Here is a 19,159-nt window from a genome sequence, read left to right on the forward strand (position 1 = left end):
AGGCATAAGCAATGGGCTGTTCAGAACCGTCAGAAAAACGGTGCGTAAGGACTGCACCAACCCCGTAGCCAGGCACGGGGCCTGTTTCAACATAGTTTTCAATTTCTGGAAAGCCGCATCGCATGATGCGGACCAGTGAAAAGGCACGTTTTTAAGCAACAGGCGAAGCAACGGCTGAGCCACCGAAGCAGCAGACTGTAAAAACCTGTGATAGTATGCTATTTTCCCCAAGAAGGCCTGCAGTTCCTTAACAGATGTAGGGTGAGGAAGGGCATCGATCACAGCGACAGTTTGCTGAAGTGGACGAATACCATCCCGAGATTGTTGAAACCTCAAGTACGTGATAGATGTCTGAAAAAAATTTGATTTCTGAATATTACACTTAAGACCGGCAGTCTGTAAGACATGAAAAAGTGTGCAGAGATTCTGAAGATGTTCTTCAGTGGTGGACTGTGACAACAATGTCGTCCATGTAATATATATACCCAGTAAGCAATAATTGTTCCAAGAATCGCTGAAAGAGAGCAGGGGCGCTGGCAACCCCGAATGGCAATCGTTGGTATTGATAGAGGCCGAAAGGCATGTTAAGGACCAGAAACTGCTGGGAAGCAGCATTGAGAGGAAGTTGATGATAAGCTTCTGTCAGGTCAAGTCTAGAAAAATACTGGCCTCCAGCAAGCTTAGTGAACAATGCTTCAGGTCGAGGCATAGGGTAAGTGTTGATAAGGCATTGAGCATTTACAGTGGCATTGAAATCGCTACAGAGACGAATAGCACCATTTGGCTTAACAACGACAATGACAGGAGAGGATCACTCACTGGAAGGGACAGGAAGCAAGACCCCTGAAGCAGTGAGACGATCCAGTTTCCATCTGACCTGATCACAAAGGGCCACAGGAATGGGCCGAGCCTGAAAAAACTTAGGCCGAGCAGTGGGGTTTGAGAGTGATATGAGCTTCAAAGTCTTTTGCACGGCCTAGCCCAGGAGGAAAAAGGGACGAAAATGTTGTCAACAAGGAATCCAATTGAGCATAAGGAATAGTATCAGAGGCGATATTGACATAGTCATCTATGGAGAACCCAAAAACGCGAAAGGCATTGAAACCAAAAAGGTTCTCCACGTTACTATGGTTGACCACAAATATGGGAACAATGCGAATGACAGATTTCTAAGATATCTCCGCATCGAATTGTCCCAAGAGAGAAATCTGAAATCTTCTGTTTATTGTAAGTCCATAATTGAGTAGTGACAGATGACAGGATTGGAGATACGTCTGAGAATTGGTGATAGTGGCAGCAGAACCAGTATCCACCTGCATGCGAACATCTCAACCAAGTATTTGGACAGTGAGGAATAACTTCCCTGAAAGGGAAGAAGTACAATTGACAGACAACACAGAATCAGAATCAGCGCCATGTTCGTGAACATCTTGTATGCAGTCGGATTTGCAAACGGATGACACCTGACCGTTTTTTTTTGCATTTGTGACACACGGCCCAACATTATGGACAATCCTCTTGTGAATGTTTCGTAAAACACCACGGACATGAAGGAAGTTGCCGTGGGTTTTGCTGCAGTTTCTTAGAGGTTTGTTTACTGTTAGGCCGAGGCTGCGCGTGGGAGCATACTGCGGTCACATCGACCGGCGGGGACATGTTACACGCTTCGTCAACAGCGCACAGATGTCACCCGATGTCACCCCATGCCTCTATTTGCACTCCAGTGGCAATTTGCACTCCAGCGGCGCGAGAAATTTCAAAAGACTGAGCAATGGATAGGACTTCATCTAGAGTTGGATTTGCCAACTGAGGGGCATGTTGCCTAATTTCTTTGTCCGATGCCGATCGGATAATAGCATGCCGTACCATGGAATCGGCGTAGGATTCTTTGCGAACTTCAGTAACAAATTGACAATTTCTACTGAAGCCGTGAAGTTCAGCAGCCCAAGTGTGATAGGATTGATTGGTTGTTTTTGACAACGATAAAAGGCAACACAGGAGGCTACCACATGTGTATGATTTTGAAAATAAACGGACAGAAGTGAGCACATTTCAGCAAAGGACAAAGACGCAGGATCTTTCAAAGGAGCCAATTGCAACAACAACCAATACATTTGAAGTGAAATCCATGAAAGGAACAGAGACTTACATGTTTGGTCATCCGTGACATGAAATGCCAAGAAGTGCTGTAGAAGACATTTTTCGTAATCAGACTAGTCTTCCGCCGTCTCATCATAAGGAGGAAAAGAAGGTAGAGACAATGGCGAGAGATGCCCCGCATTTGATGCCGCGATGAAATCACGAATTGCATTTGTGAGAAGCATTTGCTGTTCTATGAGACCTTGCAATAGTTGCTCTAAAGTAGCCATGGAAACACGTGGGTCAACGATGAAAAAGAAAAATTCACTATCTCGCCGCCAATTGTTATAACTTCAAGTTGAACAAATATATTTCAAGGATGACGCAACACATGAAAGTCACAGATCAAGTAAACAGAGTAAGACGTGTGTCACTTTAACAGTTAAATCATAACTGAGTCTGAGTCTAGCGGCCGCTGGCTGGCTGGCCGCTTAGGTGGCGCTGCTGCTGCTTGGCTGACAGACGGTGACGCATGTAGGGGATGCACGTAACTGCGCAGCGGCACTTTGAAAGATCGGCGAGTCACAACACTTTCTTGTGTGAATGTGTGTGAGTTCTCCTTTATTTTTTGAAGAAGGCTTTTGCCGAAAGCTGAATGCATATCTATTTTTTTGTGGTACCTGTCTACAGCTCAACATGTCATCTTCACAGTTAGTAGCAATCTATCGTTTTCATAATACTGTTGATATTCCTATCTGGACTTTCCATTGTTTTATTACAGTATTACTTTTTTCAGTCAAGTACCACAGTCACAAAAAATTTCTGAAATAACGACATTTTCTCCACTGACAATAATTATTGCTTATTTTCCACTATTGGGTCAATATCTGCTATTGCACCACTGTCAAGTGGCAGCTGTCATGCATGAAGACAGACCACCATACTATCCAGCCACAAGCATATGGCGGGAAAATACAAAACTTATAAAATTGTTTAAAAGTTATATCAGAAATGATGACAATACTCAGCGCAAGTACATCATAAAAAAATAATTTGTCAGAGCATTAGCAATCATCAAAAAGTTAATAACATCAGCAACTGAATGCCCTTTGAGGTTCTGTTTTCATTCATGTCACCACAAAGACACACAAATGTGATTTTATCGCCATTTTCGGATATATGTACAAGTGAAGCCAGGACTGAACAACTCTAGAAATACATCCGATGTTTATAACAAATTTATGTTAGTACAAAGGCAGCACATAATACCTGATCACATTATGTGTAAGTTTCTAATAGAAAGTCTGTTATTTTTAACACGTCTGATTGAAAAGATCGTGTTTTTTGTCCAATAAATATTTCCATACCCAACAATGATCAATGGCCTTTATCAGGCTTGTAATAACATGCCTTGTCAAAGCATTATTAAGGCGTTCATCCAACTGGATTATGCACCAACTACTATTATCAACTTCTTTCATTACCAACTTACTCGATCTGCATTCTGATCTTCTGTCACCCATCCTATCCTCTTGCTGAGAGTATCATTTATCTGAGAAAGGTTTTTTGAAATCTGATCCATAGTTTCAAGCATTAATTTTCTCTGACCACTGCTCTCAGCACCAGATATATCTGGTTGGTGTGATGTATTCAGCAGGGTGTTCACCAATTCCTGGAAGTAGAGCACACACACACAAATGATAAAATGTAATAAATGTCCATAGTAAATATAACTTCAAAAAAATGTAAAAATAACCTACGTATATGCAGAATTGATAGATTTACTGCAGGAAACATGTCTCATGCATTAAATATAATCAAATAACAAATATTTATGCACAATTTAGGGCACAAGTTGCAAGATGAAGTTCACTTATTCCCATGAATTTTGATAATACTATTCACGTAAAATATACTGGTACCTAATTTGTCCCTAGCTGGTTAACTATGCCATATTTATAGGTAGAATGTGACAAACCAACTTCATCAATGGAAGGAATACTGTGGTATGGTCTATTCTGTATAATGTTAAAATTATTGAATAATATTCAACATTTAGTGCATAAGATGAACACACAAAGTGATCAGTGAACAACATGTTCCTTTATTTTCTTTTTCCTACATCTATTTATTATTGTTTGGCCACAGTCTAGTAATCTTGGACACACTCAACATTTCTCTGAAGCCTTCTTCAGTTGCTTGATAAGCTGATGTCATATCAAGTTGCTCCATTTTATCCATGTAAAGCAGGAACTACATTATTTAAGGTGCACGGCTCATGATTTTTATGCTGACAGTGGATGCCGAATGCACTCGATAAGCAAATTTTTTTGTCTCTGAACCAATAATATGTCTAAAGAGCCAAGAAGGCATACAAGTAGTCATACAGGACTCGAAGGAGGTTTATAGTCAGAGAGTACAGAAATAATGCCGTGGAAGGTAAACGAACAATGTGGAGGATATGGATAACACTATAAAACTGTCACATATATAAATAAATCAGACGAATCAGCAAATAGAAAGTAACTTCTTGTTTTATATTAAGGTAAGAAAATTTCCACCTATCTTGCAACCTGGAATATATTCTTGAGTATCAGATATTTTGCCCATTCATGTTTGACATCTTGAGTGGTCTATAATACATACAGAATTATTTAATTACCGGTATACATATTCTGACTGAGATTTGTAGTGAGTCTTTGGCAGTTTGTTTACAGCTAGCTATTTCTATTTGCAACTATATGTTCGTCTTTTTTATTTAATTGATTTTTACAACTTGTTTTCCAGCATTTTGCTGCTCCATATATGCTAAACGCACATGGTACAGATTTTTTTCCAGTCAATACTTTTCTGCACAAAACCTGTACTGTAAAAAAGTGTGCATGTTTGCAGTGCTCTTGGTCACATGTTATAAAGCTGACTCCCTCATTCAGTTCCCATAATCTATCAGTCAGCTCTACAGCATGTGACCATGAGCAATACGAACAAGTGCAGTTTTCTACAGTATAGGTATGTGCACAGAAGTAAACAGAAATGGCTAGATCCAAACAAACTGATAAAGAGTCACTATACATATTACATCAAAATCTGTATAATTAAATAATTCTATATGAATTATAGACCACTCAGGTACCTAACAGGAATAGGTGAAACACATTGCAAAAGATGGAAGTTTTCTTTGTGATAAACTAATAATTGAAGTTATTATTAGCAACTGAGGAAAATGGCTGCAAATATTATTAATATAAACAAAAAATAGTAAAAACCCAGTGGCAAGAATGGGATATACAGGGTGTCTCATGAGGAATAGTCAATATTCAGGGATATGACAGGAATCATCTATTGAAGCAAAAAAGCTTGACATTGGCTAATTCTCTATCCCAACTTGTTTCTGAGATAGAACATTTTTAATGTACACTTGCTTTTGGGGTAGTGGTGCACGCATATGTGTCTTACCCACTCATCATCTTTGACATTTTATTCTAGCCCAACCTATCAAATTGCTATCAACTCCTTTGCTCTGGGTGTCTTTCTACCATTAATGCACAGTTGTCCATCATGGGTTGTAAGTGAAGTTAGTGCAATCAACTGAGAGTGTATTAGAGAGAAACACTGATTGACTGTGTTTGTACAGATGCTAACTAAACTGCCACACATCTACACTAATGAAGAATATGCAGGTACGGTGTATATTTACAGCTTTTGCAACAGTACTGGCCCTGATGTTGTTGAAGAATGCTGTTGGTGCTTTCCAACACATCGAATTCCTGATCATAGAGTGTTTACCCGAGTTCTCAGCAGATTGTGTGAAACAGGTATTCCCCCAAGTTTCCAGTTTCCTTGTGAATGTGTAGTTCAGCAACCCATGCAGGAACAGCAAAACATTGTTGAAGTGGTGCAACATAGTTCTACTACCAGTACATGGTGACTTTCTGCACATATTAATTCTCTAAAACACACATATAGGGAATAATACATGTGGAAAACTTGTCTCCATTTCATCTACAGTGTGTCCACAATCTTCACATTGGTGACAATGTTGCACAATTACTATTCACAGAAGAAGGTACATTTACCTGGAATGGAATCAACAAAAGATGTAATAATCATCAATGGTCATAGAAAATCCACATGCTACAGTGAAAACCAATTTCCAAGTTATTTTTTAAACAATGTTTGGTGCAGCATGATAAGTAACGCGTTGATAGGTCCAATCATTTTAGAAGAGTAAATGACAGGACAGAATTACTTGCATGTTTTGGAAAATTCATTTGTTTAACACCTAGAGGACATTTATTTGGCCTCATGGAGGACTGCAATGTACTAGCAGCTTGACAGAGCCCCTCCACAATTTGCCACATGATTCAGGGAATATCTCAACCACACTTATCCTAATCACAGGGTTGGTTGAGGGACTACAATTAATTGGCCAACAAGATAGATTTTTGTATATGGGGCTGGTTGAAGTCCGAGGTGTAGAAACAAAATGTGGATATGTCAGATGAACTGCTTAGTTGCATCATGGATGCTGTTGCCCTCATTAGGAAACATGCAGAGGCACTCAGACAAGCAACACAACATGTTCTCCCAAGAGTGTCCAAATGCACTGAAGCTGATGGTGGGATATTCAAACATTTATTGTGAACTGTACAACAGCTGTAATGTGAGATGTACGATAATACTTAAAGTGTGTGAAATATATGTATTTTGGAATTGATACTTTACAAAAGTATGTTGTAATGTATACCAAGTGTAGTACACGTGTAAACCTTTAAATGTATTGAATCATACAGAAAACAAATAACAATGTACATTAAATGTGCTTTGCCTCAGAACTGATTCGGTATACAAAGATTTTGCTTCAAATCATTATACCTGTCATATCCCCGAATACTGACGTTTACTCCTGGGATACTCAGTATAGTATCCTATCCCATTCACAGTGGAGTGCAACAATTGACCTTTCAACAGTTTCACAGGAGACAGGGGTAGAGGGGGAGATGCAAGGGCACTGAATTGGCTTGGTATGATTCAAAGCAGCCCCTTCCCCCAATACTGCTACCAAACTACACAATTTTTTTCATTAATGGGCTCCAGAAAAACTACAGTTAGTGAACCTATTGACAGATATTCAAGAGTAAGTTATTAGTTTAAAGTGTAGTGCATACTCTTCCAAATAATATGAAATTATCAACTTTGGCCTATTATTTTCTTTTTCAGTTATGACAACAATTAAAAAGGTGCTATGCATAATTCTCAGAATATGATATCCGTCCTAATCATGATTACCAGGAACATATTAAGGCAGAAATTACAGGGATAACAATGCAACATACGTCAAGTAAAGATCTAAAAGTGGCACATGTAGGATGACCACAAACACAGGTAACACAAACACACTTATGCACACAATAGAGTGAGAACCAGTATGGCTGTGGATGACTTCATAGGGAAGTTTGACATGAAATGGAGGTAGATCCAATGCAAGAGTTTGCATTCCCAACTGTTTCATCACTTTCTAAGTTTTGTTAATGTGTCAGTATTGACAAAGAACCCGAGGTATGATGCAACCCATGCTGAGGGGTGCGTGGTCCATGGGAAGATGTGTCGCAAACGGAGCCTCAGGAATACCAGGCGACCTCCCTGAGCAATTAGCCTTACACTGCACGAGATATTCATGGTGTGGACCTCCTAGATTCCCAAATCTCGTGGGACCAATATGGACACGACTATAGAAAATAAAGAAAAAGAAACTGAGGGGCAAATTGAGATCTCAGATACCCAAACATCGGGGACAGAACCAATGGAAGGCATTTCCACTACTGAATCAGGGTCTAGACCTGAGCCAGATGTGGGAACTGTAACCAAGAAGCTAGACCAGATTAAGATCAAAGGCTTGTCTGGGGCCTAAAGGAGGAAGTTACTCAGGGAACAGAGGAAAAAGGATGAAAAAGAATCGCTTCCTAAAAACAAGTGGAGGGAAGTAAAGGGACTAGAACCCAAGACTCCCAGGAAAAAGCTGTCTCAGGTTGAAGGGGACACACAGGCCCCCACAATGTCAAAGACAGGTAGTAAGCAGATAAGCAAAGAATAAACGACTCCCTCCTCCCTGGTTAAGTGAGTCCAGAAAAAACCGAGGCAAGAAACAGGGAAACAGACCTATAGTAGCGCAGTCTCAGTTTTTGGGATGACAGTTATCCAGGAAGGTTATCCACTGGTGGCCATCACCTCACAGCATGAGGATCTAGTACAGATGGCCCTCTTTGAAAAGATTCGTGGGGACGCTGGCCCAGGTCCCAACTTCAGGAGGGTCTATTGTATGTGGTGCACTCATTTTTGTCTGTGAGGGCGTGCACACAGTAGAATAGCTCAAGGACAAGGTGCCCATGATATCCCCGTGGGAAGATGTGGAGTTGCTGGTCAAGATGGCAGCGGAGCTTCTTAAGACCGCAAAGATATCATCATGGGTACCTAAGATCCTTAAGGAAGTCTCTCTCAAGACTCTGTTCGGGAAAATAGGGGCCCAGAACCCAAAAGTCCCAACAGAAGACTGGAGAGCGATTAACCAGAAGGTTTCTCCGGAAGGACGAACCCTGGTGGTGAAGGTTAGTGAGAAGTCCCTGAAGGCGATGCGGGATCAGGACCTGAAACTGTTTTTACGGTTCTCGCAGGTCACCACCAGGGTTCTCAAAGATGACAGTAAGACAGAGCCTGGACATAAAGGGGGCTCTGCTGCCCTGAGCCGCTGTCTGAGGAAACAGGAAGTGGACGTGGACGTGATATAAGAACCCTATTTATACAAAGGGGGTGTATTGGGCCTCGGAGGCACTGGAGGTAAGCTGATCTATGTTAGGAATCTAAGAAACTCCAGAACATGCATCTATGTTAGAAATGCCATTTCTTTCGTGCCAATGATGGATTTCTGCTCTAGGGTCTTAGTGACCATCAAAATGCAGCAATGTGAGGAAGTTATCACGAGGGAAATTATTTTGGCCTCAGCACACCTTCCTTACAAAGATAGCTCTCCCCCTCCCTTGGAGGTGAGGAGACTGGTAGAGACTTGCCATCGGCAAGGTGATAAACTGCTGGTGGGATGCGACGCAAATGCCCACAACCTAGTGCAGAGCAGGAAGGACACCAACCTTCTCAAATTTCTCTTAGCTAACAACTTAGAGGTCCTGAATGGGGGCAATGAAACTACATTCAGGAATAGTAGAAGGGAAGAAGTAATTGACATTACATTTGGTTCCATGATGATGGGTAGCTATGTCAAACAATGGCATTTGGCGTTGGAGTCATCCTCATCGGACCACATGTACATTAAATTCAAGGTTGAAATGGGAATCAGACAGACCATGACTTTTAGGAATCCCAGGAAAACAGACTGGGATACATATAGGAGGGACCTTGACTTAGGCTTATCGGAAATTAAAACCTCGATAAGGAAGCCTGTAGAATTTGAGGAAGTAGCAGAGGCTGTTACCTCTGCCATAGTGATCTCATATCAGGACAACTGCACAATCGCCAGGAAGTGCACAAATAGGAGTGTTCCTTGGTGGAATAACAAACTGGAAACACAGAGAAAACAGGTATGGAGACTGTTTAATATTGTGAGATGTGATGGACAATGGGCTAAATATCGTGAGGTCCTTGTCAATTACAATCTTGTAATAAGACAAGCAAAGGAGGCATCCTGGAAGGCATTCTGTGAGGAAGTGGAGGGCACAGCTGCACAAGCCAGACTTCACAAGATTCTCACTAGAGTACCAACCAATCCAGGAGGTACGTTGAGGAAAGAGGATGGGGAATATACGAAGACAGCACATGAGACACTGGAATTGCTCCTCAAAACTCACTTTCCTCAATATACTCTGCCGGATAACACAGACCAGTATGTGAACCCAGAGAGACAACAATTCTCAGGCACTTGAAGAGAAGACTTAGAATAGGTCAAGGAGTGTGTGAATTTCAACAAAATCCAGTGGGCGATGGGAACATTCCAACTGTTCAAGTTACCTCGCCCAGATGGAATTATTCCAGCTCTCCTGCAAAAGGCAGGAGGAAAGCTTATAAGAGTCCTATGCAGGCTATCCAGGATTAGCTTAGCAGTAGGAATCATTTCCAATGTTTGGAGGGCAGTGAAGGTTGTCTTCATCCCAAAGCCAGGGAGAATTGATCATACCAAGGCCAAGGATATGAGACCAATCAGTCTGTCTTCCTTCATTCTCAAAACATTGGAAAAACTGGTTAATGTATATGTTGGGGAGAGGAGGCTAAGTAGGGTCCCTCTACACCTGAACCAACACGCATACCAACCAGGTAAATCATGTGAGACAGCTCTCCACAAACTTGTTGGGAAGGTGGAAAAAGCACTTCACTTCCAAGAAATAGCTCTCTGCATCTTCCTGGACATGAGGGGGGCCTTCAGTAACACGACCTTCAATTCCATGGTAAGGGCAGCAGAGGTGAATGACCTGGGGACCAGTATATGTAGGTGAACCAGGGTCATGCTTAGTGGAAGGAAAGTAGAGGCTACCATGATGAATGAAAAGATGGTAAATAAGACCACTAGAGGCTGCCCTCAAGGAGGAGTTTTGTCTTCTCTGTTGTGGAATCTAGTGGTGAATGAACTCATTGAGGAACTAAATTCCAGACAATGCTTCTGCCAAGGATGCACAGATGACCTTGTCATAGTAATACTTGGCAAATTCACTCACACAGTCAGGAATATGGCATAAGAAGGGTTGGACATTGTGCAAAAATGGTGCATGAAACAGGATCTGAGAATTAATCATAAGAAGACTGTTGTGGTGTCATTTATGAAGAGACATATTCAGCATGCAAGTTGAAATCTAAAGCTCTTTGATGAAACTCTACCTGTGAAGGGGACAATGAAATATCTAGGGGGTAACCTTGGATGAAAAGCTAACTTGGACCCCTCATATTAAGAGTATCTGCTCAAAGGCAAAAAGTAGTTTAGTGAGTACTAGGGGGGCCTGTGGCAGAAACTGGGGCCTAAGCCCCAGGGGTATGCACTGGATATACACCATAGTGGTTAGACCTAGGATTTCCTATGGGGCCGTAGTGTGGTGGAAGAAAGTAGAACCGCAGGTTGCTGCTAAAGCACTTGCTAAGGTGCAGAGATTGGCCTGCTTAGCCATAACGTGCGGAAGCAGCACACCAACCGCTGGAATGGAAGCCATGCTGGATATGCCTCCACTTCACCTTTGGGGTACAATGGAGGCACCAGCTGGGGCACACAGACTTAAAACTGGCCAAAACTGGGTCTCATTCAGATATCTAGAATCACACACTAACACAATGAGTGTGGTAAATATAGGTATGGCTGGGGAAATGCCTGGCGACTATATAATAACTCCCAACTGCTTCAACAAGCCTTACAACATAATAATTGGAAGTAGGGAGCAGTGGGAGAAAACAGTTCAGTACCGTATGGGGGACATCGTTTGGTTTACCGATGGGTCGAGAACAGATCAAGGTGTTGGGGCAGGGTTGTATGGGGTTCAGCCAAGACTGGAGAGCATCATCTCTCTAGGGAAACTGGCCTCTGTATTCTAAGCTGAAATTACTGCAATCAGGGCATGGGTGGAGGAGAATATGCGTAGGTCCTACAATGATCGTAGCATCTACATCTATTCAGACAGCCAGGCAGCCCTGAAATCATTGGCAGCTCCTGCAACAAGATCTAAGATTGTTACAGATTGCCACAGGGCTCTGGTGGAGCTAGGGGTAAGCAATAGGGGGAACCTAGTGTGGGTCCCTGACCACTCAGGAATCTGTGGCAATGAATAAGCTGATAGATTGGCTAGGATGGGGGCAACAACTGCATTTATTGGACCGGAACCGGTCCTGACAATCACCAAGGCTATGATCAAATTAGAACTATGGAACTGGCTTAGAAAACAGCACGTAGGATATGGACCAAGCTTCATGAACAAAAACATGGTAAGGCAATGATGCCGAAGCCATGTTTTAAAAGAAGCTCTGCAATCCTGAGACTGAACAGGAAAGAGATCAAACTCATGACTGGACTGATGACTGGCCATGGGAACTTCAAAAACACCTACACACAATGGGTATAACAGAAGAGGACCCTAAATGTAGGATCTATGATGAGGGTGAAGAAACTGCATCACACCTAATCTTCAAATGCATAGCACTGGAGAGTAAAAGATACAGAATATTCGGGACAGCTAGACCTGAAGAAATTGTGTCTAACAAAAAACTGGTAGGGGGACTCCTTGCACTTTTTAAGGGCACTGGTTGGCTTTACTAGATATACAGGGAGTGATACCACATAATAATCCTAGTTTTGGTGCTGGCAGTGGCGGGTCAAACATAAGCTGTTTTAGCTCTCCTGTTAAAATCAATCAATCAATCAATATTCCCCTAAGTGGTGGCTTTCTTGATCATTAGTGCAAATGAAACCCACTTCTGTCCATACTCAAAAAATGTTAATGTTCGTACAGACACTTGATACTCTTAGAGATGAGGATGTCATGGAGAAGCTGAATGCATACTATTAAAGTCAGAGTCACTTTGTCTAAGAACAAATTGAAAGATTCTATAAGATATTGGAGACGATGATGATGATGATAATAATAATAAAATCATGCGAAACCTGTCATATTCAATGTATAATAGTTTTATTTGAATGATGTGACTGAAACCACACACACACACACACACACACACACACACACACACACACACACACACACACACACAAAATATTGCTAACATACCCTGACTGTTGTCAAGTTCTGAACAATATTTGTGGAAAGTTCTTGGTATTTTGTGTTCTGAGATTTGAGGTTTTCAACTGTAGCTGCAAGGTCCCGTATTTGGCTTCCAAAACCAGCAACACTGCCTTGTAGATCCTTGATGGTCTGAGGCACATTTACTAGTTCTGGAGCACCATCAAGCTTCTCTTGGACATTGTGGAAACCATCTTGTACATCACTGAGCTGGAAAGAAGTTCATCATTTTTTAAATACATGTCATACAATAATGATGTGCCATGAAATGAATATGAATATTAATCTGTTATGTAACAGATTAGTCAGGTGTAAGGTACACTCAGTTTTGCTAACATATTTTTTTGCCAGCAAAAACTAGCAGAGTAAGTAGCTGTTCAGCAATGCTGAAAAACAATTGATATACTCATTTTCTTAACTTTATAAAATCATTTCTTGGTACACTGCTATTTTTGTAATAACAATACTCTGATAACTTAAAATTATGTTGAATGTATGAGAGATCTTGTAATAACTGAATAGCTATGACATGTCTCATAATTTTAGATAACATTGTTGGGAATAGTTATTTATCAGTAAAGTAAAATTAGTTCTGTGACTGAGGTCAGCACAGGTGTTCAAAGTCTTGTCATCGTCAGCTGAATGGCCTACTACTAAAAGCCAGAACCAGTTATATTTTTAATAAATGACAATGCAATCAAGAACACTCATTATTGATTCTACTTTATGATGTGTCAGCCAAGAGCTCAGAGCAGTCAATGACAACATGAATTTTGAAGCATGATAACGATTCTTCTTCCACCACAGAAATGATAGATTGAAATATTATTGTTCTGATAAGAAAGCTATGTAGATAACACTATCTACAGGAACTAGAGTTAATTTTGATACAAAATAAGAATTTGAAATAATTTGCATGATAAAATCAAAGGTGAAATGCCATTAAATAACTCAAAATGTGTAATCAAGGAGTGCAAGCCACTGCAACAGGTTACCTTGTTTCAGTAATGTACGATATCCCACAGACATGGACATGTTTAGAGATACAGCAGCTGTGGTGAGGATGAGGGAAGGAGTATGTTGTGGCTTTACTGAAGGAATTGTGATGACTTTGGTCTCAAATGATTTAACAAAATTTTGACTGTATTGAGACATGTCTCTATCTAGCACAGTATTACATCAGAAAAGTGTTTCACATATAACAGTTCAATTATTCAATTGTCTACATAGTGATTTAAAAATGCAGTGAGATAAAAATCATTTAAACAAAGCCTTAAGCCTTTTCTAATAGAACAGTGCGATTACTCAGTAAAAGAATTCTTGAATTGTATCAAATAGTTTTTGTACGTGAGAAAATCTTGACATGTTGCAGAAATGACTGCCAATGTTGCTATTTGCACTTAGTCACTATTAAATTAACAAAACATTAGACCAAAGTGCTCTTTTTATTTCTGTGACACACCATTTGAAATGAGAAAGCCAGGTCCACACCCCATTTTCCCCAAGCTGCACTGTTTGAATTAAAAACCTCACTTTCTGTTTCATGAACACAATACAGCTTCCTTTGATTCTTGTTAGATTGTGTGCGTTCTTGCTTTTTTATTGTTGTTTGTTATTTAGAAATTATTAATCAGCATTTTAACCATACTATAACTTTTTGAAAATTTAATTTCTGTTTCCCCCCATTTTCTACACTTTCACATATTCAGTATATATGGTTTCACCCTGATTTTCATGAAATTTCACACATTTAAATACCTCTTGAAACAACAATCAGTTTGTAATCATAATTACCTTTGAACTAAAATTTGCTAGCTGCTTTGCAAGCATGATGATCTGGTTGTACAGTGCAGTCTGATTCTTCTGTAGCTGCCTTGTGAGTGAATGGCACTCCTGAAGTTCAGTTGGAACATTCTGGTTACCTGCAACAACTAGATAACAAGATTTATTGTGTAATATTTTTTTTTACTGCATAACATTTCCAAACAAAAATTAATAAATGGACAGTTATTCCTGTTGAGAATAAAAATTAATATACCAAGAGATCTTTAGTACCTAAGTTCCATCAAGCAACAGAAATATGAAAATATTTTCTGATTATGAAGCGTTGTGAAAAGTTAGACATGACAGTGATATGATGAAACTGTAGTTGACGCAACTCACATAACGTTCACATTATATGGATGGAACTCTATAATAATGGAAGTACCAAATCAAAAAAAAATGTACAAAATCACTGGATTACTGGAGGTTCATACCTAAAAATTTGAAAATTTTCAAAATGAAAGTAACAATTTCTATGATCATTGTTACAAATAAAATTCACAACAGCTGCTGTAATGAATAGACAGTCTCCCATTTTTTACACCTCACATAATACGCAAATGCTGACACAAGGAACCACAATACAAATACTGGCACAAGGAACCCCATACATTCACTGAACCAGAGGTATTAATAGAGTAGAGATTTAAAGAATGACATGGGAGAAGACATGCACTTATAATGCAGACGATATATTCTGCAATAACACTTTAATACGGTGTCAAATACTATAGGCCTCAGGTCTCAAAGTGGTGTGCACAGTGACAAATTCAACTTCACGAAGTTAGATACAATGACAAACACATCATTTATGAAACTGCCCATACCTGAATACAGATTTCATACAGTGTATGACTGTTATTTCCTAATGCCATTGGTTGTCTTAGACCCACAATTTTCTAGTACAACATTAATAGACAATGTTAATTATAAGTACCTTCTTACAGGTTCATAACTTTGAAGACATGGGAGAAGTGGGGATTGGGATTGAGAAGGGAAAGGGGGGAGGGGTGGTAGGTAAAGATCATTACCAAATGAGCATGATACAAATGAAAATATTTTTGTTTCCCACAACAACCACAGCAACTTAACAATCTGAAAATTTCCTTTTGCACATTGCAAGTGAATGCAAATCACAATAATAGAGTATATGCTAAAGAATTTATAAGACAGTGTGTGTATTTTTTTACTACTGTCAAGTGTGCCCACAAAGCATTGGGACAAAAATATTTGATGAGTAGTAGAATGCAAAGCATGGTGTACAGACTGACGAAACAGACAGAGTATCAAAATAATGGAAGCTATAGGTTTGTTAATATAAAATACTTTAACTTGAACTTGACAACACTGATAGCAAATATTGATTGTAACATTTAACAATAGCTGTTTATCAATAAAGAATTCAGACAATTCGTATAAGCTGTTCATGAAGAAACTAGTCATGGAAATACTATAAACAGTGTTTCAATTTAACAAGTTCAACATTAGATAAATTGAGCCAGTTCAAACTACAATGTTGCAGAGACAACACCAGTGCAAAGCTGGTTCAATACAGCCTGTTGCTGAGCTATATTATTTTTAACAAAAATTCAGCTTTGTAAAATAATGTAACATTTGTTTTGTCATTATTTCAGTTGATATTCATAACATAAGCTGTACAAGACTTGCATACTTCTGTTGCTATGTAGCCTACGCTGAAAGAAAGGCATTTATAACAAACCATTGAATGTCAGTAACAAGAGCATGGATTCAGTATCACTCAGTTCACCACTCAACATCATTTTAAATGATATATCAAAAGATATCCACAACAATTTACAATTAATAAGAATGTCTCAGATCAAATACAGTAATTACAATACAAGAAGAGATTCTCATGCAATTATTCAATGTAATTTTTTTTTAAATTAATAACATGTACAGGGTGACATTTATTGAACTATATGAAAAAATTGTAAATTAGTTACAAACTATAGCTTGCACACACTTCAATTAACATGTAAAGCACCATAGTACAGCAACTGCATTAATCAAAGTAACTGATGACATTAAACATGCTATGGACATACGTGAAGATACTATCCTAACACTGCTTGGCTTTAGCAAGGCTTTTGACACAGTTGACTTTGATATATTACTAATTAAAATGAAACAGCTGAATTTCTCAAACAGGGCAATACTCTGGTTCGACAGCTACCTCAAAAACAGAAGTCAACAAGTCATTTGTGGGTCGGAAAAGTCATCATGGAAAATCGTGCGCTCTGGAGTTCCCCAAGGCTCCGTCCTTGGTCCACTACTCTTCTCACTGTACATTAATGATATTTCTTCAGTGATTCACTCCTGCCACTACCATCTTTATGCCGACGACATCCAACTGTACATAAGTGCAAGCCCCAAAAACATTGCTGGCGCAGTAGCGAGTATGAAAGCAGATCTTTGCTCTGTTTCTCAATGGGCACAGAACCTAGGTCTGAAACTAAACCCCAAGAAATCCCAGGTCACACTTATATCTCATCCAAAGTTAATCAGCCGGTACTTTCGCGAAACGGTCCCTAAAATACTCCTCAATGGTACCTAACTACCATACCAAAAAACAGTAAAAGACCTTGGAATAATCTTGGATGAACACCTAAACTGGGAAGAACAAACAGTCACAGCTTGCCGGAAATCGCTCTCCTCCCTACATGCAGTTCAAAAATTTAGAAAAATATTTCCAACCCATGTTAAACAAAAATTAGTCCAAACACTAGTCTTGCCTAATCTTTACTACTGCGATGTAGTTCAACACGGTACAAATAAGTGAAAATTCTAGATGCCTCGAGCTAGTGATGAATGCTTGCGTTAGATACGTGTGCAATATTCGGTTGTATGATCATATCAGTCCTTCATACTCCCAGCTAGGTTGGATACGCCCACATACGGCACGCGATCTCCACACGATGTGCTTACTTTACTTCATCAATTTCTTAGCCACTGTTGCCCCCAATACTTATCTTCTCACATTAAACACCTATCATCATTCCACAATCGCAATACCAGATCGGATACGTCTATCATCAACATACACAAAATCATTCTCCATGTCATTCTCCATCTCAGCCATACGACTATGGATCGCACTCCCCTGTGATTTGCGTCTTATTCAGAACTACTCAACATTCAAGAGGGAACTCAAAACTTACATATTAGGGACGGTATAGCCGCCATTGTTGTGCCCCTCCCATCTCTTTCTTTCTCCTCTCCATCACAGCTTCGAATTTTACCATTCTATTTCTCTTCCTCTAAGCTATCTACCTCTTATATATCTCTTTCACCCCATTCTATCGTCTTATGTCTCTGCTCGATGAGAATAACTCACAAGCTGCAAGAACATGATGAGAAAATTCCCAACTAACAATGAGACTGACTTTCACAAAAGAAAAGTATGTTTACTTTCATATACATAGTCATTATTATTATTATTATTATTATTATCATCATCATTATTATTCTTGATTGTTATAATTATTTTTTATTGTTATAATTATCATTGTACTACTGTTATAATATCTATTTTTTTTCTTTAACATCAATACTGCATAATACGTTATATGTCCTTAATGTTATGTAGAAACTGTAACTCGTTCAATCTGAGTATGCCTGGTTAGGTGTAAGAGAGGGCCTGAAGGCCCTAATCTTGCCAGGTAAAATAAATGCATAAATAAATAAAATAAATAAATGTCGCTACAGATATTTGGGTTTAGGTTATGACATGTTCGATATGCCTGCCATTACTGGCTATGATGTGGCGCAGACAAACAGCAAAATTCTGCATTACCTGCTGAAGTGTTGGGACATCAATGCTTTGATGACCTCCTGAATAGCTGTTTCCAACTCAGAAAAGGTTTGGGGGTTATTGTTGTATATCTTGTCCTTAATATAGCCCCCCAAAAAGCAGTTGTATGTGTTCAGATCTGGAGAATATGGCAGCCCGTCAAGGCTGAGGTCCATGTGAGTGGCATCTGGGTATCCCAGAGCGAGAATGTTATCCCCAAAGTGCTCCGCCATTAACATCGAACACTCTCCTGCTTTGATGGAGTCGGGCTCCTTCTTGCATGAACCACATCTTGTCAAAATCAGGGTCACTCTGGAAATGGGGATGAAATCATCTTCCAAAACCATCACATACCGTTTGATAGTCACCGTGCCACCAAGGAATATCACACCACTTATTCTATTACTGGACATTGCACACCACACAGTCACTCCTTGAGTATGAAGAGGCTTTTCAATCACGAAATGTGGATTATCAGTCCCCCCCCTCCCAAATGTGTCCGTTTTGCTTATTGACAAACCCATCCAAATGAAGGTGGGCTTTGTCGCTAAACCAAACCATGCATGAGCATACTAACTCCCATCATGTCCCACAGCCAACGATGCAGTGTTAAGGTCCTAACACAAACTGTTAGAAGTTATGAGATTTTATTTCATATCATTCA

General features: G+C 39.7%; 1 protein-coding gene across 1 annotated transcript in view; it reads right to left on the bottom strand.

Annotated features, from left to right (window-relative positions):
- The window catches only part of LOC126267756 (uncharacterized), a 107,377-nt gene that overhangs the window by 39,082 nt on the left and 49,136 nt on the right, over nt 1-19,159 (bottom strand). The window contains exons 3-5 of the mRNA XM_049973060.1: nt 14,652-14,788; nt 12,846-13,067; nt 3,572-3,751 (exon numbers count right to left, since the gene is read on the bottom strand). Coding sequence (XP_049829017.1) covers nt 3,572-3,751; nt 12,846-13,067; nt 14,652-14,788 — 539 coding nt within the window. The remainder of the gene's footprint in view (nt 1-3,571; nt 3,752-12,845; nt 13,068-14,651; nt 14,789-19,159) is intronic.

The sequence above is a fragment of the Schistocerca gregaria genome, chromosome 4 (genome assembly GCF_023897955.1).
Source record: "Schistocerca gregaria isolate iqSchGreg1 chromosome 4, iqSchGreg1.2, whole genome shotgun sequence".
Taxonomy (NCBI): domain Eukaryota; kingdom Metazoa; phylum Arthropoda; class Insecta; order Orthoptera; family Acrididae; genus Schistocerca; species Schistocerca gregaria.